This window comes from Diabrotica virgifera, chromosome 6 (genome assembly GCF_917563875.1).
Source record: "Diabrotica virgifera virgifera chromosome 6, PGI_DIABVI_V3a".
In the NCBI taxonomy this organism is placed as follows: Eukaryota; Metazoa; Arthropoda; class Insecta; order Coleoptera; family Chrysomelidae; genus Diabrotica; species Diabrotica virgifera.
In genome coordinates this window covers 189362578-189387405 of record NC_065448.1, presented here as the reverse complement: position 1 = coordinate 189387405, position 24828 = coordinate 189362578, and the positions used below count along the sequence as shown (strand labels likewise).

The window sequence follows — 24828 nt, the reverse complement described above, 5'->3', positions numbered from 1 at the left end:
AAATGATTCAAGCGCACATAAACCTGTTTACTACTGCTTGTTTTTACAAAACACTAAATATAATTTAGTGGTAAAACGGCTCAAGCGCACGTAAATCCGTTTACTACTAATGCAAACTGCAATTATTTTCATTTAATTAAATATGCTTAAATCCTTCTACCACCAATACCATTTAAGTATGCGATTCTGTACTTCAAGTAGTATATTTTTATAAAAGTTTACTTAACCCTTAAACGCCCAACCTTTTTTAGGTTCCAAGTACGCCTAAGGGTGGGTAAAAAATGTCCACCACGAAAATAGCTAATATATTTATTGAGAGTTGTTATAAATGGATTAAATTTAAGAATATTATGCTTAATAAACACAACATCTTCTAAAATATTAATATAAACAACTTACAAACCTTACAACAAAATTACAATGTACATCAAAATTGACATACCAGGAAAAGCCAGTAATTCAGATTTGTCGATTTTCTCCACATTCTTTCTTTTAGCATCTTCATTGACGGATAATTATGTGAATTATGTAATTATACGTCGATAATTATATGGATTATGTTCCTACCAACGAGAAATTAAATAGAAACCTTTAGTAACAAGTTTTACCAAGTGTGTACTTTTTATGCCCACCCATATTTGACCCAAGATATTAATTTTATTTTCAAAAATATTGGTAGAATCAATTTAACATTCGATAAAAGGCTGTCTTTTTAACAATAAATAATTTTTGGAAAATTTTTAAACACGTAATAAATATGTTACAAGAGAATACGCATTAGGTGGACATTTTTTACCCACCCTTGGGCGTTTAAGGGTTAAACCCTTTTTCTTATGACCACCTCAATTATCTTATACAAAGGTTTCTCCAAATTTCGTATGAGTTCTTGTATTGGTTTAGGACTCGCAATAATGGAATATATGTGTCATGGACCGAATTTTTGACACCTGAGTGTATATTAGGATATTATGTCTAAATATTCAAAAGTATGAAAGCATATTCCAGGATGTGTTCTAATTCTGTTTCTTTTAGCTTTCTCGCTACAATTTTACAAGAATAAAAAACCGCAAAACGCCGTAAAAATGAGTGGCGCATACAATATTCCAGCTACAAAAGATCTGATATGAATATTACGTGGCGCGAAAATGTATTTTCATTTTGATGCAAACCAAAATTTTAGTTTTATTTTAAAAGGTTTTTTCATAATATTTGCCCAATTTGAAGTAAAACGCGCCACAAAAGAGTAACTTTAATACAGTTTGAATTTTGAATCTCTTTTGTGGCGCGTTTACTTTAAATTTAGCAAATATTATGAAAAAATCTTTTAAAATAAAACTAGAACTTTGTTTTGTATCAAAATGAAAATACATTTTCGCGCCCGTAATATTCATATCAGATCTTTTGTAGCTGGAATGGATGTTTCTAAATTACACGTTAAGCTTTATAAATGGTCGCCTTGTTGCATTATCTCCCAAATGATCTAGTGTCCATCGAATGTACACTAGATTTTTTTCCATTCGAAATAGATTGAAAAAAATATTGAGATGGCCGGTAAATGAACTCGGATTGCCCGTTGCCAGATCAAATTAGCGTCGTAACCACTACAACTACATAAACCATTTAGGGAATAATCGTTAATTGGATTATACTTTTGTAGATTGATAACTTCTAAACGGCTTAACTGATTTTGTCCACTAAACGTGAGTTTGAAACGTATTGACAAGTAGTATCTTATGCATCTACGGTCAAGTATGATAACTGAAGCTATTACAGGAATTATTGAGCTTGAAAAACCGTTTTCCCATAAGAAATAAATTTGATCATATTTATGAGATAGCTTAAAAATTCGAAATTTCCTGGATATAAGTTATACACCGTTAGATTCGTCTAGAGTCCTTCTACAAACGCTTAGTTATTGGCGTAATTTGTAGGTTGAAATTTTGAGTAATTGTCGAAAAACCAAAACATCCAAAGTTTAGTTTTTCAGTTTTTCGGCTATACTGAGCCGTGTGTCTGTCTGATCCTGACAGCTTAGACACCATCTGAAAGCTTAACTCAACCCTATTGATGTGGTGTATTTAATGTTCTCCTTTCTCCTGTTGAACCGAATATATATACATAAAATAAATTTCGACCACGAGTCAGGATTCTGTTAACCGAGATACTATAGTATTAAGCGGCGCCGCTAGGAGGAGCCGCCATATAATATATATACCGCCAAAAAATATCGCGTTTTGTACCTACCAAGTCCTATAGCTGGCTTATGGGTAGTCAAAACTCACAAACTACACCGGTTCTGAATCGGTCCTCACTCCCTCTTCAAATACAGAGAAAAAATTTAGATCGGTTTAACTTTTCCACACACATACATACATAAATACATATCCACAAACATTTTCCCTTTTTTAAATAAAAATTGATCCATATTTCTGAGCTCGGTAACTTTTGAACGGTATAACCGATTTTCAAAATTAGGCATGCGTTGAAAAGGTAATGATCGCTTCTGTCAGAAGCCGCATAGGTCGGAGTCAAATTTTCGAAGTTTTTGGGAGTTTTGGGGACGAGAACGAAAAACAGACCCTAAATAGGGAGGGCCGTAAAATTCACACCCTTGGACCAAAATGAATGGTTGACATATGCATAGGTGAGTCTTTTCCTGAACTTTAAGATGGGAGTTGGCCCAATTTTTAATTCAGTCAGATTTATAAAATCAAAAATTTCGTGTATATATATATAATATATAGTGTCGCGTGTAGGGAGTATAGGTGTGCGCCACTGGCGAGAACTGCCGTTCTCTGGTAATTATTACAGTTTTAACAGAAACGAGCAGGCGAATTAAACAGTTTGACCCAGTATTTACGGCTCTACAAAAACTATATAAAATCATTGTTAATAAATGTGGTCAAGGGGTATAGTATCCTTTGCTTTATGGTTGCGGTAGAAATAAATGTCCTAACTATGTCACAAGTCGAAAAACATTAAGTTTATGGACTTGTTGTTTCAAGAAACTTTTCAGGTAGAATTTAATCAGGAAAATATTACTGGCTTGGGAATTTAAGTTGAAAAGTTTATCAGAGAGTCCGGTTTATGTTCATTGGTTTGTAAAAAGTTGAGATTTTGTATAAAAGTTTATACGCGGCTGCAGTGCGGTTTTAAAATTCATATTAGTTATTTAAATTTTTCTAAATTCCCGAATAATTTGTGAAAACTTGAAGTTTCGTAAATGGGATATTTATGAAATAGATATGGAGGTTTTTTATTTAATGGTTATTTATGATATAAGTGTTAAAAGTACACGTTTAAGGCACGCATGTTAAAGTTTGCAGAATGAGCGATAGCGAGTTTTGCAATTCACATGAGTGCCTTAAAAATGTACTTTTTAACACGCATATCATACAAAATTTTTTCTACAAACGTAATTACAGGACAATATCTACAAAAACTTTTAGTTGAACTTGACTGACATTTCATTTTTATAATTTTTTGACATTACATCAAAATTACCTATACTGTCAATACGAACTGCAGTGCCTTAAAAATTTTAAAGAACTAGTGCCTTAAAGTAGCATTTTTAACGCTCGTATGGAGTGCTAAAAATTGCATTTTCAACACGGTGGTAGAGAAAAGCTATTATATGTATCAGTTTATTAATTTAAATGTATTTACAAGGACACCACACATAGCTTATGGAAAATGTAATAAAATTTACACTCAAATGCAATTAAATTTACATAAATAGATTCGCCTCGAAAGTTTAGTTAAAGCATATCGAAATCACATTTTTAGTCATAAAATTGTCATTTAAAAATACTATGAGTCAAGTGGCAATTGAACACAGCTACCCAGCGAGAGCTAAGCCGATTAGTGAAACTATATCTTTTATACGACTGAGCAAATTATACAGTAAGCCTCTGCCTTAATATCTGTAGAAAGATTCATAAACTGGTGATTTACAAACTATTTTTTCTCTCTTTGAGTCACGTACATTCTCATTTGATTTTAGATTTATTTATATCAATTTACGCCTATATTAACCACATTGAGAGTGGGTTCAATGATACGAAATGATGATAATTTTTAGACGAATTTATTCGTGTGAATTTTATTGCAATTGAGTGACATTATATTTTCAATAAGAGGTGTGCGGTGTAATTTTTTTAGTATTTGCAATAAGTCAAGACAACTTTAAAATACACCGATATTTTCTTGATACCTTAAAAATCCATTTTATTTTTAAAAAATCTGTTGAATAGAAGATAGAAGACCACATCCAAAACTATAAAAAAATGTACGGGATGCTATTAAAAAAATTAAAGTTAGGGGTTGTAACTAAAGGATGAATATTTAGGGAATGATTTTTTTTCTGCGCCATGTTAAGGTGTACTACAAATGTAATATATCAATTACTGCCTCATTCGAAAATCTCTATTCGTTTAAGAGATATATCCTGGAAAAATTAGTCTGGGACACATAACTAACAAAAATAAAAAATAAACTGATATTTTCTTGAATACTTACAAACCGCTTTTATTTCTAAAAGATCTGTTGAATAGACGATGGAAGATATCAACCAAAACTATAAAAAATGTACAGGGTGCTATTAAAAAAAATTAAGTTAGTGGTTGTAACTAAGGGATGAATATTTAGGGGATGATTTTTTCTTCGCCGTATTAACGTGTTTTACAAATGGAATAGACAAGTTTTTGTCCCTTTAAAAAAGCTCTATCTTGTTAAGAAATATAGGCTGGAAAATTTAGTCTGGGAAACTTAATTAACAAAAAAAAAAATAAATTTATTTCTTGATTATTTACAAACCGATTTTATTTTTGATAAATCTGTTAAATAGAGGATAGAAGACCACATCCAAAACTATAAAAACATATACAGGGTGCTATTAAAAATTAAAGTTAGGGGTTGTAACTAAGGGATGAATATTTGGGGGATAATTTTTTTCTACGCAATATTAAAGTGTATTACAAGTAGAATAGATTACTATTTGTCCCATTCGAAAATCTCTATTCGTTTAAGATTTAAGAGATATAGCTTGGCTAAATTATTCTGGGACGCCCTGTATATTTTAAACAATTTAACTCATTTTTTTTTCTTGTCCAAATCTAAACTATTATAACTGCATTAATAAATTGGAGGTGATAGATTAATAAAGATACTAATTAAGTGATTTTTTTTTCAGATTCCAAAATGAATTCAGCTGAAACCAAAAGGACAGTAGCAGCATCCTTGAACCATCTAGAGATATACTTAAACGACCACAAACAACTTCATTAATTTTCATTAACTTTACCGACATGGACAACAACTCTGTAATGCCGGACGATAACTCAACTTCATCAACAGACGCGTATAATGACAGCGATTACGTCGATCCACGGTTAATGGAGAGGTATCTCCAGAATAAAGCAATTGATGAACCAGCCTATACGGTCCTTATTGTGATGTACTGCTTTCTCATGATTATGGGAGCTTTAGGAAACACTCTTGTTGTAAGTTGCAGACGCTTTTGTTTTCTGTCTTTCGAGTTCAATATACTCCTTTATTGATTATTAGCTGCTTATTGTTATGTACATATAAATATAGAACAAACTGATCAATGCACTTTTGTTTTACATATAAAAATATGTTTTTCTACAACCGTGTTAAAAATGCAATTTTTGGCACTCCATAGCAGCGTTGAAAATGCTACTTTAAAGCACTATAGTTTGTTTTTTAACCAAGAGGAGTGATTCAAATTCACCGCGCTGTATTGCTTGTTTCTAACTCTCCAACCGCAGGCAAGTTTACTCCACTCTTATTAAATTTTGACACTAATGACATTTATGAAATTTTGGCAGTTCTGTCATTTTTTAGGTTAATTAAGTATGTCGGCGATTTTTTGTGTTTTCTGCATTATTCCTTTAACTTTTAGATTTTTGGTCTACTTTTATATAAAAACAGTTGTTTTTAGAACTCTTTAGCGATGTGTTAGTATAATTTAATATGTATGGATTCTCATCGAAAGCTAATATGATCAACGGAAAAAGAAGATGAATTTGGTGACTTTTCTAGTAACTTTCTTGGGTGTGAATCTGTCTTTCTAGTTTACTCCTCTTGGTTATAAACTATAGTGCTTTAAAATTTTCAAGTCACTGCAGTTAAAAGTGAATTGTCAAATTGTGAAAGGTCAAAATATTTATATTTCATTTATTGACATTAATATTAATACTACAACTTGCGCAATTTGAAAAAGGTGGTTTAAAAGATTTTTTAAAATTCAATTTAAACTGTATTATTGCATTTTTAACACGTTTGTAGGAAAGACAAGTTTATGTAAGGGTATAATATTTTCGCTAAGAATTTTTAGACACTCCCCTTGAGTGTAGACAACCAGTTCTACCTTTTACGGGTCATAGGTTTGATGGTTTCGGCAATTAACAAAAATATTGTATTTTATAAATTTATAACGTTGCGTTTGTAGAAAAAATATTGTATGATATACGTGTTAAAAAGTACATTTTTAATGCATTCATGTGAATTGCAGAATTCGCTTTGCTCATTCTGCGTGCCTTAAAATTGTATTTTTAACACTTATATCATAAATAACTATTTTTTGTCATTTCGATTAAAACATTATGTCAAAAATTATTCTACAATTTATACTCAAAATTGATAAATATGATTTTTTTTCCTGGTGGTAAAAACGGTTCCAAGACTCTTAAATGTGTTCGATGAGGATGTATATTATGGGCACTAACATTGATTATGTGCTCCTCTTTTTATTGTACCTCATCCTTTATCAAAGGCGTAACCAGGATGATCCTAAGGGGGGGGGTTTCAACTACCTGAAAGGGGGGGTTACAACTACTGGAAGGTCTCTGAGGGCTATGGTGTTAAGCGTGTAGAGCTCAAAGTACATCCCAATGGGGGGTTATAACCCACAAAACCGCCCCCTGGTTACGCCTATGTCCTTTATGGATATTATCGATCATCACGGCCCATATGACTCTGTGTGCAGAAGTTATGAAGAGTTCTGTTGTTCTTTTTCCTCTCCACTGGGTTAACTTTTTCAACCAAGATGTGTGTCGTCTTCCAGCTCCTCTTTACATTTCTACCTTTATAGCGATCGGATGGAAAAGAAGTCATAGAGGATTAACAGAGAGGATCAGGACGATATTATCCTTAGTCGGATCAAAGAATGACTAAAGATGGTCATTCGCCTCCTGCCATGACTGTTTTTGGACTGTCGCATTAACGTGTGGTTTAATTATGCTATAAATTAATGTCAAACGTTGGTCCATTGCGACTACTAAGTATTTAGCTAAATTTTTCCAATTAATGGGTCTGTCTTACACTATTAGATATTCTTCTGAGCTATCTCTTATTTTACTGAAGATAACTACCCTTGTCTTCTGTGGGATATGATATCATCAGCAATGGCGTTACAACTCTTCGTGAATCTTTGTCGCGTTTACTATTGTTTCCAGTTTATCTGCCCTCTGCCATTATTTCCCATTGTCGCAGTTCCAGTTTCTCCAGATCCTCTCTAACTACATCTTTCCTCTTTTTTACATGCCATACGGTCCTTCCCAAAACACGTTGTTTAAAATGCTATGTTTATATGAAATCCATCAAAGTTAATTTCGAAACCATCAATATGTTTGGTTAGTCTAGATTCATTGGTTATCAGAATTTGTGGAAACTTCCATAAAAGTTCTGATTAGGTCTAACCAACGATCTTCCAAATGGTGACCAAAATCAACCAAGCTCTCTCAGAATGTAACCTTATTAGAGCTTGGTCCAAACAGCACTGTACGTGTAAAATAAGAAGACAATATATGCAAACTTGACAAGGAGCCCTTCTATGTAGAATTAAAAAGCCCTTATACCTACACTTGATAAACATACGGTACGCTGTACTGCACATATTTTACCCTTATAACGTAGTATAATATTTGATTAGGGAGATCTATAAGAGAAACGATTACCAACGAACACATTAGAGAATAATGGGAATCAAACTAACAAGAATGGAAAGGATATTTCAGGGACCTTCTAAATATCATACAGGCAGAACAGCACAAAGAAGAGATCTATATAACAGCAGACATGCCCGTCGAAAATCCTCCTTTTGAAGAAACCCGAAAGGCCTTAAATAAGCTGAAAAATCACAAAGCGCCGGGTACGGACGAGATACCAGAAGAATTTCTGAAATACGGTGGAGAAACACTACATCGCCAAATTCACCAATTAATAACACAGATATGGTTAGAAGAAAGGATACCAGCAAGATGGAAGGAAAACATCATAGTGCCCATCCACAAAAAAGGGGACAAAACAAAATGCGCGAATTACAGAGGAATTTCACTCTTAAACACGGCATATAAAATCCTCTCAAACATCATTTTTAGTAGACTGACCCCTTATGCTGAAGATGTCCTAGGAGAGTATCAAGCCGGTTTTAGGGCAAACAGGTCCACAATAGATCAACTATTCACGCTGAGGCAGCTTCTAGGAAAAGGATGGGAGTATAGCAGACCCATACACAATCTCTTCATAGACTTTCGACAGGCATATGACAGCGTAGAAAGAAGCCAAGTATGGAATGCCATGGCGGAGTTCTCAATACCACAGAAACTCATTCGGATGACTAAAGTCTGTATGGGGGGTGGAATATCAAAAGTACGTGTAAATAATAAACTGTCTGACAGCTTCGAAATCAACAGTGGACTCAAACAGGGTGATGCGTTATCTCCACTACTTTTTAACCTTGTATTAGAGAAAGCCATGAGGTCGGCCGAAATAAAAACAGAACTGCTATCGGTTCAAGCTCCCAAGTTATTACTAGCATACGCAGATGACATTGATCTCGTTGGAGACTCCATCCTATCCACAAAGGCCATTTTCAACAAGGTGGAAGGAGCAACAAGCGAAGTAGGGCTGAGGATTAATGAAGAAAAGACGAAATATATGTGTATAAATAGAACGACACGAAGAGACAGGATAGGACAAAATGTGACGGTCAACACCTACAATTTCGAAAGAGTACAACGTTTTAAGTAACTGTGGGCCGTAATCACAGCTGACAACGATGATACTGAAGAAATAAAAGACAGAATCCAATCAAAAAATCGCTGTCTATTCGCTTATAGCTTATAAAATCAAAAAATCTTGCAAGAAGTTCCAAGATCAAAATCTATAAATCCATCGTCAGACCTGTACTAACATATGGTTGCGAAACGTGGACCATGACCAAATCAAACGAAGAAAAGCTCAGACGTTTAGAACGAAAAATACTTAGAAAAATTTTCGGACCTCACCACGACATTAACACAAATCAGTATAGGATCAAAACCAACCTCGAATTAAAAGAACTCTACAATGACACCGATATTGTCCAAGAAATTAAATCACAGCGACTAAGATGGGCAGGCCACGTGCACAGACTTCATAACGAGAGACTTGTAAGACTGGTATGGGAGAAGATTTCTACAGGCAAAAGACCACTCGGACGTCCCAGAATGCGATGGAGAGATAACATCCAAGCAGATCTCCGAAAAATGAACATCTCATTTGACCCTAGGTTGATGGAAGACCGAACAAATTGGAAGAACGTTGTACAGTCAGCCAGGACCCACCCAGGGTTGTAGCGCTACGTGATGATGATGAAGCTAACAATCACGGATGACCTACCAAAAAATCACCTGGTTAGGACATATACAAAGAATGGATGAACAATGAATACCAAAGGATATATTAAAATATCAACCAAAAGGAAAGAGAAAACGAGGTAGACCGAGAAAAACTGGAGCGAAAAAATACACAAAAACTAAGGAAAAGAAACATAAAAAAGAACCTGGATTGCGATTGAAAAACAGACGAAGTTGCGATTGGAGGTCGGAAAACGGCGGACAACGTTATAAACCGACATGTAGTTGTAGTAATATTTGATTATAAATTCGTCCGAAAAAAAATCGAACACAGCTTTTAGGTGAGCCATTATTTTGCTGATAACCGCCACAAATGTCACAGATAATATTTAATGCTTACAAATTTTTCTATATAACCATGTTATCCTTGCCATTTCACGTTCAACAAAACTTTGCATATTTGCATTTCCTGCTCACTAGTTTCATCATCATGATCCTTGGCTCTACAACCCATGGTGGGGCTTCGCCTGTTCAAGAATCACCTTCCATTCCTTTCTATCGTTCAGTTTGGTTTTCCAATTTCTTACTCGTGATACGAGTAAGTCGTCTTCCACCTGGTCATTAAATCGTGATCTGCGTGTTTCGTGGGTTTGCGTCATCTGACCACTCCATCCGGTCTTTTGTTATAAATGTGTTTCGACGTCTCCATCTCATTAATTCTCTCCAAGTGGCCTAGTCACGGCAGCCTGTCAATTTTGATACTGCTATCAATACTACTAAGCTCACCATAAATAGTCTAGGCGCCAGAGGGGTCACCGTGTCATATTCAATTCTGATGGACAAACTCAACGGTTTCTTATGGATTTTGGCTGCTGATTACGAATTTCGAGGGGGGATTTCGATCCGAGTGGTCAAAAAATTGTTATAAACAATTTAATTGTTTATAAATTGTTTATAAGGCTCTAGCTCATAAACTGAAAGAGATGAAAAAAAATGTTTCAAATAAAATTTGTTCTTTAATAAAAAACCAAGAAAAAACCGTTTACTAAACTTAAATCTAACAATTATAACTCAAGATATTGTAAAATTAGTGCACAATGCAAATTGCAAATTGCAAAATAAGTATTTTTCGAAGCTTTATCGATCGTAACTCGGCTTTTCCGCATGGAAATGAGTCTTAGAAAGTGTCGCTTTAAAGCTTAAATAACAGGCTTCCAAACAAAGTTTGTTAAATTACTTGATCTTCATTTGTTTTAAAGTTATACCCGTTTGAAATTACAATTTTCTTAAAAAAATTGTACATTCATTTGTTTATAAGGTTTTCAAGCAAATTTGAGCTATAAACATTTATACTTTAATGAACAATAATGATAGAAAAGCTCAAAAGGAACAATTTGAGGTTATGAAAATGTTCATAAGTTTATTTTTGGCCAAGATGTCGATATTTTAATGGCGCGCGCTATGAGGCGCAAGATCGGCTCACCGCTTAAAGGTTCACGCGCTAACTTCTCGATGCAAATTATAATTTCTATGTATACATACGTTATCTTCATTTTTCATTTTTGAAGATCCTAATAAAATTGAATCATATATTTCTTATAATTAAATCATCATACTGTACCTCGTAACACCTTTCATTCTATTTACTTTGTCTTCTATTTTTTGCACTAAATGAGAAAAAAACATAAAAAACTAATATTTCAGAAGTATAACTAAAAAGTAAGTTGATATTATTTATTAGTACTATTTTTACAAACATTTTTTTCATGCATCTGCAAATCTGCATAGAGATATACAGGAAATATCAGCTTTTTTACATCTGCATAAGTTCTTAGCCAAATTTTAACAGTTACATGGTGGTACAAGTCTGTTCTTGTAGGCAGTAAAACTAAAACTTTTTGAGGCTTCAGAGTCTAATTATCTATATAATATCCATATAAAGTGGATCTAGTTCTTTTGCAGCATCATCAAGGCCCGTCAATTGTGTGTATGCCGCCACATCATAAATTCTCGTTTTATATGCAATGATGATGCTGCAAAAGAACTCGATCCATTTTTATATGGATATCACATATTGGCTCATTTGTTTGCGTAGAAGCCGAGTTACGATCGATAAAGCGTCGAAGAATACATACTTACTTGACTGTGAGCCAATCTTGCGCCTCATAGCGCGCCATTAAAATATCGACATCTTAGCCAAAAATAAACTTACGAACATTTTCGTAAGCTCAAATTGTTCCATTTGAGTTGTTTTATCATTATTGTTAATTAAAGTATAAATGTTTATAGCTCAAGTTTGCTTGAAACCTTTATAAACAAATTAATGTACAATTTTTTTGAGAAAATTATAATTTCAAACGGGTATAACTTTAAAACAAATGAAGATCAGATAATTTAACAAACTTTGTTTGGAAGCTTCTTAATTAAGCTTTAAAAGGACACCTTATAGGGCTCATTTGCATGCGCAGAAGCCGAGTTACAATCGATAAAGCTTCGAAAAATACTTATTTGCAATTTGAAATTTGCATTGTGCACTATTTTTACAATATCTTGAGTTCTGATTGTCGGATTTAGGTTTCGTAAACGGTTCTTTCTTCGTTTTTTATTAAGGAACAAATTTTATTTGAAACATTTTTTTCTATTTCTTTTAGTTTATGAGCCAGGGCATTATAAACAATTTATAAACAATTAAATTGTTTATAACAATTATTTTTTGACCACTCGTATCGAAATCCCCCTCGAAATTCGTAATCAGCAGCCAAAAATCCATAAGAAACCGTTGAGTTTGTCCATCAGAATTGAAAATGACACGGTGACCTCTATTTGGCGCCTAGACTAAAAGACCTTAAAGCTCAAAATCATGGCGTCTATGCAATAATCCGTTTTCATGTGCGCCTTAGAAATATGTCTGAGGATTTTACGATCAAAACCTTAGATTAACGAAATCGTCTTCGTTAATCTAAGATCAAAACAGCCTAACCGTTCTTCATCACTTTTTGTTATGGTCCACGTTTCTGATGGGTAAGTGAGACGGGTTTGACTAGAGTTCTGTAAATCAATATTTTCATTTTTTTGTGACTATGTTTAATGTTAAAAGTTGCTTTAACCCTTAGTTCGCTTTATTTGCTAGATATCTAGGTACGACTGTTAATTTTTGTACTACCTCATGTATTATTTTGGTTCATTTGTGAGCCTAGACATAAATATGAAGTCTCTTACTCCTTCAAGATTATATGTTCCAACTGATAGATCTTCGGGTTTTGCTACTTGATTATGGTTTGTGACCTGCATATACTTAGTTTTATTAGTATTAACCCAAGTAGCAATTTTACGACCTGCAACCAATTTTGTCTTAATGGGACGTTAAATTTAAGGACAAAATTGGTTCACAATAAGCCTTAACCAAGGACAACGTCTGTTTTTCCTATGGACCAACGTTGCTGCTAATAAGTCATATAATCTGATGACCAACCGACATCGGGAATAACGACGTCAATTATTAGGATAAGGTTTGACGTTAAGCTGACGTCGGTCTTAACCTATCTGTACTATAATTGCAATTAAGTGGCATACATCAACGACTACTCAACGTCGGGAATTACAACGTATTGTTTAGGATAGATGCCAACGTTCACAGGACGTTGGTGTTTTATCGAGTATGGTAGACGTATTTTTCGGGAAGACGACAACGACAATCCAACGTTGAGAATACCAACGTTAATTATTAGGTTAAGGTTTAACGTTAAGCTGACGTCGGGTATAACCTCTATACTACAATGTAATTTACTGGAAGACATTTAACGACTGCTCAACGTCGGGGATTACAGAGTATTTATTAGTATCGAACCCAACGTTCAGGAGACGTCGGGTGTTTTCTCAGTAGGTATATGGTAGATTGCTGCGTGTACTTGCGGGAAGGTGAGAACGACAATACAACGTAGGTAATAACAACGTAATACTTAAGTAAAGTTGTATACGTTAACCTGACGTCAAAGTTTTTTTATAAGATACCTGTAATTTACTAAAAAACGTCGACGACTATCCAACGTCGTAAAGTAAATTTTCGACAATTGGTTGTTTAGTTTCCAACTAAAAAACGACGTAAAAATTTGCTGATTAGGGCCTATCTGACTTGACTTGTATGACTATAATATGACAGATATTACATTGCATAACATAACCTTACTTTTTTACACTTGGTTTTTTTAGTTTTTCTATAAACAGTATATTAACAATAACAATTTATTGAATGAAAAACCTATATAGTTAAAAAAATATATAGTTGTTATTTGAGAAAAAGAATGTCTCAAAATGAAGGGGAAATGCATGGAAAAAAAAATCAAAAGCTTTTAGACATTCAACATCCTTTTACAGACAAAAAGCTAAACTTTTGAAAATGGCACATACAGAACCTGAACAGCTAATTACTCAAAATGGGACTAAAGATTTTCATGAGGTAAACATATGCAACAAATATAAATAACCAACTATAAGTAGATTAATAAATGCATTCATAAAACCCTTTGGTGCTGCCTGATGTACATACACAAGCATCTACCACCAGATTAAGGCGTGTTCACGACGACGACCGGTCGTCGGGAGTCTGTCGTCAAGACCAGGTTGTTTGCACTTACTTTAGGACGTATTAGGTATACCAATAGGTAAATTCGAGGTGTGCAACGTAAAAATAGGTTATACTAAAGGTCGGCAGGGGGTGTCCTTGTCCAAATCAGTTAAAATGTAGTGCAATTTGGGTCGCGAGTCAAATCCGCCATTAATGAAAGATCGCCATGGTTCAGCCATTTTTTGAAACATAATGTTTGGCAAACTTTTTGCTAGATTTTAATGAATATTTCATTTTAACTAACGATTTTTGTTTATATATAAATCAAGGATAATTTTGTACGGGTCTAGACATAATATGTTTTTTTAATTACGATGGTTATTTCTGTTTTTACCGTTTTGTTCGATTTAACCTGTAAATTTCTGAGGCGCTTTCAGTTTTTAGCAATTTTTATACCTAGTTTAACAGTACACTTCCTTGCGTTTGTAAATTTTCGACCGCATTATGCAATGAGGCAGATGATTAATAAAATAATTATACAAGTCACTTAGGTTATACTCTGAATAGAGTAGGAACCTACTTAAATAAGTATCAACAGGCCGTCATGAATCTTAGTTTGTGATGATTTAATATCCTCCAAGATTATTAACCTATTTGGTAACAATTAAGTGTGTCGGCCGTACTTCTGTGGTAGAGAATATTATACTATTACTTTTCAAGACCAAAGTCCTAAAAAACCAACGTAATTTGACGATAAAATATCTCAAGCTGAGAAGTCGAGAGGGGGACGTCGAGGCAACCCGTATTTCTATTCCCCACTTAGGTGCAAATAGCGGTTTTCTGACCGTCGTCGCAACGTCGCGTATTAACGTTGGGGCATTTAATCCAACGTTAAGACGTCGTAATATTACGTCCAATTGCTTCTTGGGAACATGTGGCCACATTCTTCTTGGTGCTGCTTCCAATACCCTGAAAGATTGGAACAGCTCCGCCTTTTTTACTATGCTATCAAAGTCGTCTGCATACGCTAGTATTTGTACACTCCTATTAATAATGGTTCCTCTTGTTGTCATTCTAGATTCTCTAATAGCTTTTCCTAGGGCAATGTTGAATGGAAGGTACGATAGACTATCTCCTTGTCGAAGTCCTGTTCGTGTCTGGAAAATTCTTGATAGTCCGTTCTACACTCTAATCTTACACTCTACTGTTGAGATAGTTGCTTTGACCACATTCACTAAGTGTATTGTGATATTAAATTCTACCTTGGCTTTGTATAGTGCGGACACTGTCACAGCGGGCACTGCGGACACAAACAAATGGATCAATCATATCAATCCCATTGACCAAAGGCGACCAAGATCTCTCAGAATGTCAAAAAACTGTCAAACTGAAAAGCAGAAATTAAAAAGTTCTCTTAAAAAATACTAAATATAAACGATTTTGGAAAGAAATTATGTAAAAATGGTAAATGAATTTGATAAACTAATCAAGGAAATATTGAAAATTAAAAGTGAACTGAAAAACGCAATACAGGCAAGTGAATTAAGGATACTATTAAACATAGAAAACTTGAACGAAAAGATAAAAAATTTAGAAAAGGAAAATTCACAATTAAAAGCGAAAGTTGAGTATTTGGAAAGAGGCCAAGTTAAAAATAATTTATTAATTTTTGGTATTGAAAACTCCGAAAACTTAGAAGTAAGCGAATTTTGCAATAAATTAAGTCAACTTTTAAAAATTACATTGAGTGTTAATGATATAAATAATCTCTATTGCTTAAAAAACGTCCGGAATAAACCACTTAAATTAAATCTAATATCAAACCTTAAAAAGAAAGAAATTCTCAATAATTGTTTTCAATTAAAAGACACAAAAATTTATGTTGTAAATGATCTAACTTACAACCAGAGAGAGGAACAAAAAACGTTAAAAGAACATTTAAAGTATTATCGAGAAAAAGGAACTGCAGCATACATTAAAGGAAATAGACTTTACGTTGATGGTACAAGCTATACCACTGATAACTTAAAACCACTTAACACAACTGCGCAACAAACCATCAGTGAATCATTGACATCAAATTCCACCAAGCACCAAGAACCATTAAAAGACCGAAACAATCAACATAGGAACAAAGAAGAAGGTGAAACTGATGAAAGTGAAAGGAAAGAACATATTATTATCTCTAATAAATCTATAACTTCTTCTAGATCTTCTATATCTTCTTCTTCACAAGACACTCTGAAAAACAACACAGTTCCTGATAGACTACAAATTAATAATAGGCAAACTAATGTTAACAAGTTTAAACAAAGAACAAGATTACAAAATAAAAAATAAATACAAAATAAATAAATAAATACTATAAAATATTTAAAGGTGAAAATCATTTATCTTGTTTTTGTTTTCACAAAATCTGTTAACATTTATTTATCAAATATTTATGTTCTTTATACCAACATTTTTTTAACATTTTAATAGCTTTTAAATTTTTTATTTTTTATTTAACTATTGAAATCAAATTCAATTTACTAAAAAAAATATGGATGCATTTATTCAAGAATATGAAGTAGTTGATAAAAAATCATGCATACTAGAATCAATGACAAACTTTAATACTTTAATTAATAATTTATTACAACCTCTTAATATTATGCATATGAATATAAGAAGTTGTCAAAAAAATTTTGATGCTTTTGTAATTTTTCTATCTGAATGTAAAACAAATTTTGATCTTATAATTTTAACGGAAACTTTTAAACAAAATGATTTGGATTTATTTCAAATTGAAGGTTATACATTAATATACAATTCAGGTACATTTAATAAAAACGATGGAGTAATGATTTATATAAAAAAGTATATTAACCATAAATACAAAATAGTAGATATAACAGCAACAAAACTAGTTGAGTTAGAAATTTTAATTAACAACAAGAAGATAATTTTAACAGCTCTGTACAGGTCACCAAGTACTTGTCCAATAACATTTAATAATAATTTAATGAATTACTTAAATAATATCAATAAATCCGATATTCATATTTTTGTAGGTGATATAAACATTAATCTTTTAGACTGTAATGAAGAATTCGTGGAAGAGTATAAAAGTATCATGAGTGAGTATGGATTTATATCATATATAAACGAATATACACGTCCCGCAAGTAAAACTTGTCTGGATCATTTATTTGTCAAATGTTCTTTAAATTTTGAGAATAATATTACATCTTATATTTTTAGATACCATGATATAACTGATCATTCACCTATAGCACTCAGTATTAATAATTTTAACAGCACAAATATAAATGGCATGCAATCAAAAATGTTTAAATATTTTATCAATTACGAAAAACTAAAATTATATTTAGAAAAAGAAAATTGGTTTTTAGTTTACTCTGAAACAGATGTTAATAAGAGCATGGAATGTTTCATTAAAAAACTACAAAATTATATAAACATTAATGTTGGATTTTTGCAACACCAAGGAAATAATTTTACACTGGTTTTACACTTCTGAAGCTAGGAATAACTAAAGACACTTTTCACAACTAATATTTTATTACAATAACACAAACTTTTGGTATTAAAGTAATTTTTTGTGTGGGATCGGACACACGCCCTACTTTCCCGTTTTTTATTCTCTTATTATTCTATATAACAACACCTTGGCAACGAACTTTTTTTTGAATATTGCGCCTTTGTGTACACTTTGAATTATAGAACATAAAAACATAGAAACATCTTTGTGAAGTGTACACAAGGCGCAAACCACTAAATAAAATATTGAAACAAAATATAGTTTTACTAAATATTAATGTTGGGAATTTATTTCTCCAACATGCTGGGGGGCCTTGGTTTTGATACCAAAACAATATATTCCACCCTTTTTTTTTACACATTTTTTAAAGAATTTATTGCTTATATAAGTATAAAACTTTTACAAAGTTTTAAATTTAAATAGAAATAGTTATAAAGTTAAATTTTATTTATTATTATAAATTGAAAGAAAAAAAAAATAATTTAAATTTGTTCATCGTTAATTGGAAGAACAGCAATTTTTGTGACAGAACGTAAGTATGTTCCCTTTTTAGTTTTTACTTCCACCACTCTTACCTTTCCGTCTTTACCAGGAATAACTTTATTAATCCTTGCTATAGGCCACCCAAAAGAAGAAACATTGTCCTCCTTTACAAGCACAAGCATGCCTTCTTGTAAATTTGGCAACGATTTTCTCCATTTAGGTCTGTTTTGAAGTTGTGTTAGATAATCTTGGTACCACCTTTGCCAAAAATGCTGCTGCATTTGAACACACAACTTCCAAAATTTTAATCTATTTTCAGGAATCTCAGTTAAATTAGTTTCAGGGAAAGTTGTCAAAGGAGCACCTATTAGAAAATGACCTGGGGTCAAATATTCTAAGTCAGAGGAATCATTATTAATTGCCATAAGAGGCCTTGAATTTAATATTCCTTCAACTTGAGTAATCAAAGTATTAAACTCCTCATATGTTAAAATATTATTTCCCATCACCCTTTTTATATGATATTTAGCACTCTTCACCCCGGCCTCCCATAGACCCCCAAATACTGGAGAATAACTTGGGATGAAGCAAAATTCAATTTTATCATCAAGGCAAAAGTTGTTTAACTTAATGTTGTCGTTTAGAAGTTTTTGAAGTTGATTATTTGCTCCCTTGAATGTGGCACCATTGTCAGAAAAGATCTTGGATGGTTTACCCCTTCTAGAAATGAATCTTTTTAATGAAGCTAAAAAAGTATCTGTTGTTAGATCAGAGAGTAACTCCATATGAATTGCCTTCACAGAAAAGCAAACAAACAATGCTATATATGCCTTTGTCGTTATAGACTTTCTAATCCGTGACTGTTTAATTTGGAAGGGACCACAGAAGTCTATACCAACATTCTGAAAGACCCTCGATGAACGTACCCTTTGTTCAGGAAGAGATCCCATTAACTGTTCACTGCACTTGGCCTTACATTTAAAACAGGTTACGCATTTGTGCAAAATCCTTTTAATTTCTTTAGTGGCACTAATAATCCAAAAATTTTGATTTAATGAACTTAAAACTTGTTTCGGACCTGCATGTAAAAGTCTTAAGTGCTCTCTGTGAATCAAAAGATCAGTGATATGATTGTTTTTGGGAACGATCAAAGGATGTTTTTTATTAAAAGAAATATCTGAGTTCTCCAGTCTACCACCAACTCTTAACAGTCCCTGAGAGTCCAAGAAAGGATATAAAGAATTTAAATTAGACTTAATTGCTGTGTTGTTGGTTAGACATTTTATTTCCTCAGAAAAATGAAAACTTTGTTCATACTTAATAATGGTTTTAAGGCTATTTTCTAGTTCTACAACTGTTAAACTTCCAGTAATATTTTTATTTTTATTTTTTATATTATTTACAAATCGTAGGCAATAAGCCACTATTTTTTGAAGTTTTGTTAAGCTAGAGAATTTTATGAAGAAAGATTCTGGTTTGACCTTAGCTAAAGTGACAACTTTATATTCAGGCAAATGGTCTGGAGTAGAAAATGGAATTTCAAAGTGCAAGAATTCAATATTTGAAAGAATTTCAGGACCATTAAACCAAAGATTGTTTGAATTAATTTCATGAGGTTCAAGTCCACGAGAAAGACAATCTGCTGGATTTTCCTTAGTGTTTATATACAACCATTTAAATTCGGATGTCATTTCTTGAATTTTAATAATTCTATTGGCAACATAGGGATTCAATTTCAAAGGTTCGGATTTTATCCAAGCTAAGACAATGTTTGAATCTGAATATAAAAATACCTTACTGACTTTATCTTTTAACAGTTCAAAAACCTTGTGAGATAGTTTTGAAAGCAACAAAGCACTGTTCAGTTCAAGTCTTGGCATAGTTAGTTTTTTGTTTATAGGAACAATCCTAGATTTGGAACAAATCAAATTTACATGTACTTTATTTTCAAAAATAGTCCTCGCATAAATAACAGCTCCATATGCAATCAAGGAGGAGTCACAAAAGCCAACTATTTCAATATGAAGAGCACCAGTAAAGTTTAAATTTCTTTGGACAGTCACTGTGGGCATGCTCATTAAGCTTTCAACAAAATTTTTCCAAGTGTCAAGTAACTCACTGGAAATTATAGCATCCCATTTGACCTTACTTAACCAAAGTTTTTGCATAATTACCTTAGCAGCTACTAAAACTGGGCCCACTAATCCCAAAGGATCATAAAATTTGGAAATAAAACTGAGAATCTGTCTTTTAGTTACACATTCATTTATATCAACTTTTGGACAACTAAATTTAAAATTATCTGTTTTTGTATCATAAGTCAATCCCAGAGTCTTTACCGTTAAATCGTTTTTGCTGATGTTAATTTCATCAAAATTTTGTTTATTTTTAGGAATATCATTTAAAATTTGTAAATTATTTGAGCACCATTTGTGCAACTCGAAGGACCTTAATTTGAGCAGCGAGATAAGTTCATTTTTTAGTTTTATCGTTTCTTCGATTGTGTCACACCCACACAAAATATCATCAACGTAGGTGTTATTAAGAAGAGCTTTAGAAGCCAAAGGATAGCGTTTACCTTCAGTTCGGGCTAATTCTACCAAACATCTGGTAGCTAAAAAGGAAGAACTTCTTAAACCATATGTTACAGTTTGAAGTTGAATACATTGTAAACTGCCATTTTTCTCTCGCCACAAAATATTTTGTAACTGGCAATGGTCTGGATGTACCAAAACCATTCTATACATTTGTTTAATATCTGTCAAAAGGACGTAATTATATTTTCTAAAAAGAACAAGAATATCGAAGAGCTCATTTTGAACTACAGCACCATTATAGAGATAATCATTGATGCATTTTTTCTTTTTTGATTTCATGCTGCCATCAAAGACTACTCTTAATTTTGTTGTTTTTTTGTCTTCACGTATCACTGGATGGTGAGCCATGAAGTATAAAGAACCACTATTTAAGTCATATGTACTAAGACTTACTATTTTTGCATGCTTTAGAGCTAAATATTCATCAATAAAACTTTTGTATTGAGAGTATAGCTCAGGATTGACTTTAAATCTTTTTTCTAGATTTTCAAAGCGTTTTAATGCTACAGAAAATGAATCTCCTAAATCCAAATCAGGTAGATTTTGTTTTAATGGTAATTTAACTTGGTATTTATTATTTATTACTTGCAAAGAATTTTCAAAATTAATCTCACAAGCTTCCTGCTCTGTCGAATATTCCGGAAAAATTTCTGGAACCTTCTCGGTTTCCCAAAATTGAGAAACAATATTTTCTAAATTATTTTTCATGCTTAAATGAAAAGCAGAAAAATTACAAATTTGTAGTGATGGAGCAGAACCACTAACTATGAACCCAAATAGAGTATTTTGTAATATAATCTGGTCTACTTGTATTTTATCGGAGAGCAAAATATGAAATGAAATATTTGCCCCAAACAATATATCAATTGTGCCAGATTTATTGAAGTCATCATCAGACAATTTAATATTTTTAGGAATATTTAAATTTGAAACATTGAAATTTGTTTGTGGTATATCACTAGTAATTTTATCAACCACAGAACATTTTATATTTGTGCTATAATCAAACACACATGACTCAATTTTTAAATTTACAGCCTTTTGCACATTGGTAATATTCTCAGAAATACCTAAGATATTGACATTATTATTAAATGTTTTTAAGTTTAATTTACTTACCAATCTACTTGTTACTAATGATATTTGAGATCCTGTATCCAGGAGACCTCTGGCAGTGATATAATCACCCCTTTTTGTTCTAATTTTTACCTTCACTGTTGGTAACAGAACATTATTAATGTTTTCATTTATTGAACCAAATGTAGTCACCCTATCGTCTGCATTACCACTGTTACCCTGTCCAGTGCTGTCTAATGGAGTTTGTCTGTCCACGTGCAGAAGAGAATTATGTTCTTTTCGACAAACTGAACACCTGAAACTCATTTTACACCTACCAGGATGATTATTCAAACAAATTCGACAAGCCTTATGACTGTCTATAAAAGACACTCTATCATTTACTGAAACAGATTTGAAACTGGAACAATTATAAATTTTATGGCCTGAGGATGAACAAAAGCTACACCTGGTTTCTAATTTGACTTTACTTGTAGCCAAGTGAGTTTTTTGATACCTTTCTTTGTTAGTGCTACATTTTTTATCTGGAGTGGTTACAGTTTCTAAAGCTGTAGCCTTATTTTCAATATAAGATAAGAAATCTTTTAAATTTGGCAATTTTGAGTTATCCCTTTCAATTTGAAATGATCTATTAGTATAGTGATCTAGTTTTTTAGTTAAAATGCAAATAAGGATCATATCCCAACTTTCTACGGGTTGCTTTAAGTTTTTTAGTGCACCTAACTGCGTCTCACTTTACTAATGAACTCACGTAAGGCGGTGGAAGTTCCTTTTTGAATGGAGGGAATGTCAAGTAGTGAATAAATGTGAGAATTTATTAATATTGTTTCATTGTTATAACGGTTATCTAACATTCTCAATGCATCATTATAAGAGTCATTTGTTAGAGGTAGATCATTTATTAGGCTTCTTGCCTCTCCTTCCAAATGATTCTTTAAATGAAAAAGTTTTTCAACATTTTGCAGTGACTTATTTCTATCAAAAACAGCTAGAAATAAATCTATAAAAGGTCTATAACTTGTTAAATCTTTGCCGTCATAACAAGGAATTTCTATTCGTGGAATATTTGAAGAATAAAAAGAATTATTTACATCTTGTGGATTAGTACTTACGCTCTGTATTACTGTTTTTGAGAGTTGACTATTAATTTTAGCTAATGTGTCAAAGTATTCCTCTCTAATATTATCAATGGAATCTGCATACCCCTGTTCACAACATAAAATTTCACAATGAAGATCTTGAAGTTTATTAAAATTTTCTATTAGTAAGTCTTTCCTAGTTTGTAATTGATTAATTATTAATTCAGAAATTTCTTTGTCCAAATGTTTTTCAACAAACCTTGTAATAGTTTTAATAGACTGAATTTCTTGAGATTTTTTAGTTTTTAGCATTTCAATATCCTTTTTAGCGGGCATTTTTTTTATATATGAATCTACCTAAAACTTAAAAGGTAAAAAAACTATTTTAAATATCAAAATAACAAAAATGTTGACGATTATTTACAAACCAAAACACAAACAGTCAATTTATTTAATTTTGTATTCACTGTCAATGTCAGTTTTCTGTCACTTCATATATGATCGATTTCATAAAACATCGATTATTTCTCTCGATCGCTTGATAACCATTCGACGTCGGTCGTTCGCCCTCTTTTACATAGATGGCGCTATTGTATGAGCTTGACGTTTTACAAAATTAATTTTTTAATGATTTTTCTTTTTTGTAATTTCTTTTCTAATAATTTCTTTTTTGTTCAATAATTTCTTCTTTTTTTTTTATTAGGTGTGTTTCTTACCTTCTGGAAATTGAGTAATTCCTAGCTTCTTTTTATATCCGGCTCGAAGGACCAAACTTGATGTTGGATTTTTGCAACACCAAGGAAATAATTTTACACTGGTTTTACACTTCTGAAGCTAGGAATAACTAAAGACACTTTTCACAACTAATATTTTATTACAATAACACAAACTTTTGGTATTAAAGTAATTTTTTGTGTGGGATCGGACACACGCCCTACTTTCCCGTTTTTTATTCTCTTATTATTCTATATAACAACACCTTGGCAACGAACTTTTTTTTGAATATTGCGCCTTTGTGTACACTTTGAATTATAGAACATAAAAACATAGAAACATCTTTGTGAAGTGTACACAAGGCGCAAACCACTAAATAAAATATTGAAACAAAATATAGTTTTACTAAATATTAATGTTGGGAATTTATTTCTCCAACAATTAATACTAAGAAAATAAAAATTAAACACAAAGAAAGATACAAAAAACCATGGATAACACCATCGTTACTTAGATTAATAAATGAAAAAAATAATTTATACAAATCATTAAAAACTCATCCCGATGATAAAAATTTACAGAACAGGTACAAAGTAAGTAAAAATAATTTATCAAAACATATTCAACAAGCAAAAAAAACTTATGAAGAAGGGTTAATAAATACTAACAAAAATATGTCTAAAAATTTATGGAGATGCATAAATAAACTATGTGGAAAAACAGTTTCAAAAACAAACATAAAACTGATAAAAACACAAAATAATGAAATACTAACTAACAAAACAGACATATCAAATGAATTTGTTGACTACTATACCGATTTAGGAAAACGATATGCAGAAATGATCCCTGAACCAACTGAATTTCGAGAAAACATACTGGAAATAAAAAATAGTATGTACCTGTCTCAAACAACTGAAAATGAAATTGAAGAAATTATAAAATATTTAAAAAATAAAAAGTCACCAGGACACGACAATATTAGATCTGAAACTTTAAAAGAAATATCAAAACAGATTTCAAATCCCTTAACATACATAATAAATTCATGTCTTAATTTAGGCATTTTTCCAGATATATTAAAAATTGGAACTATTAAACCACTATTCAAATCTGGCGAAGAAATATA

At 32.1% G+C, this 24828-nt stretch overlaps 1 protein-coding gene across 5 annotated transcripts in view; it reads left to right on the top strand.

Moving 5' to 3' along the window:
- LOC114328055 (neuropeptide F receptor) overlaps positions 1-24828 on the top strand; it is a 1158133-nt gene that overhangs the window by 954235 nt on the left and 179070 nt on the right. For all 5 annotated transcript variants that reach the window (XM_050653552.1, XM_050653550.1, XM_050653551.1 and 2 more), the window contains one exon: positions 5192-5501. In XM_050653552.1, the coding sequence (XP_050509509.1) occupies positions 5307-5501 (195 nt within the window). In that variant the 5' untranslated portion in view covers positions 5192-5306. The remainder of the gene's footprint in view (positions 1-5191; positions 5502-24828) is intronic.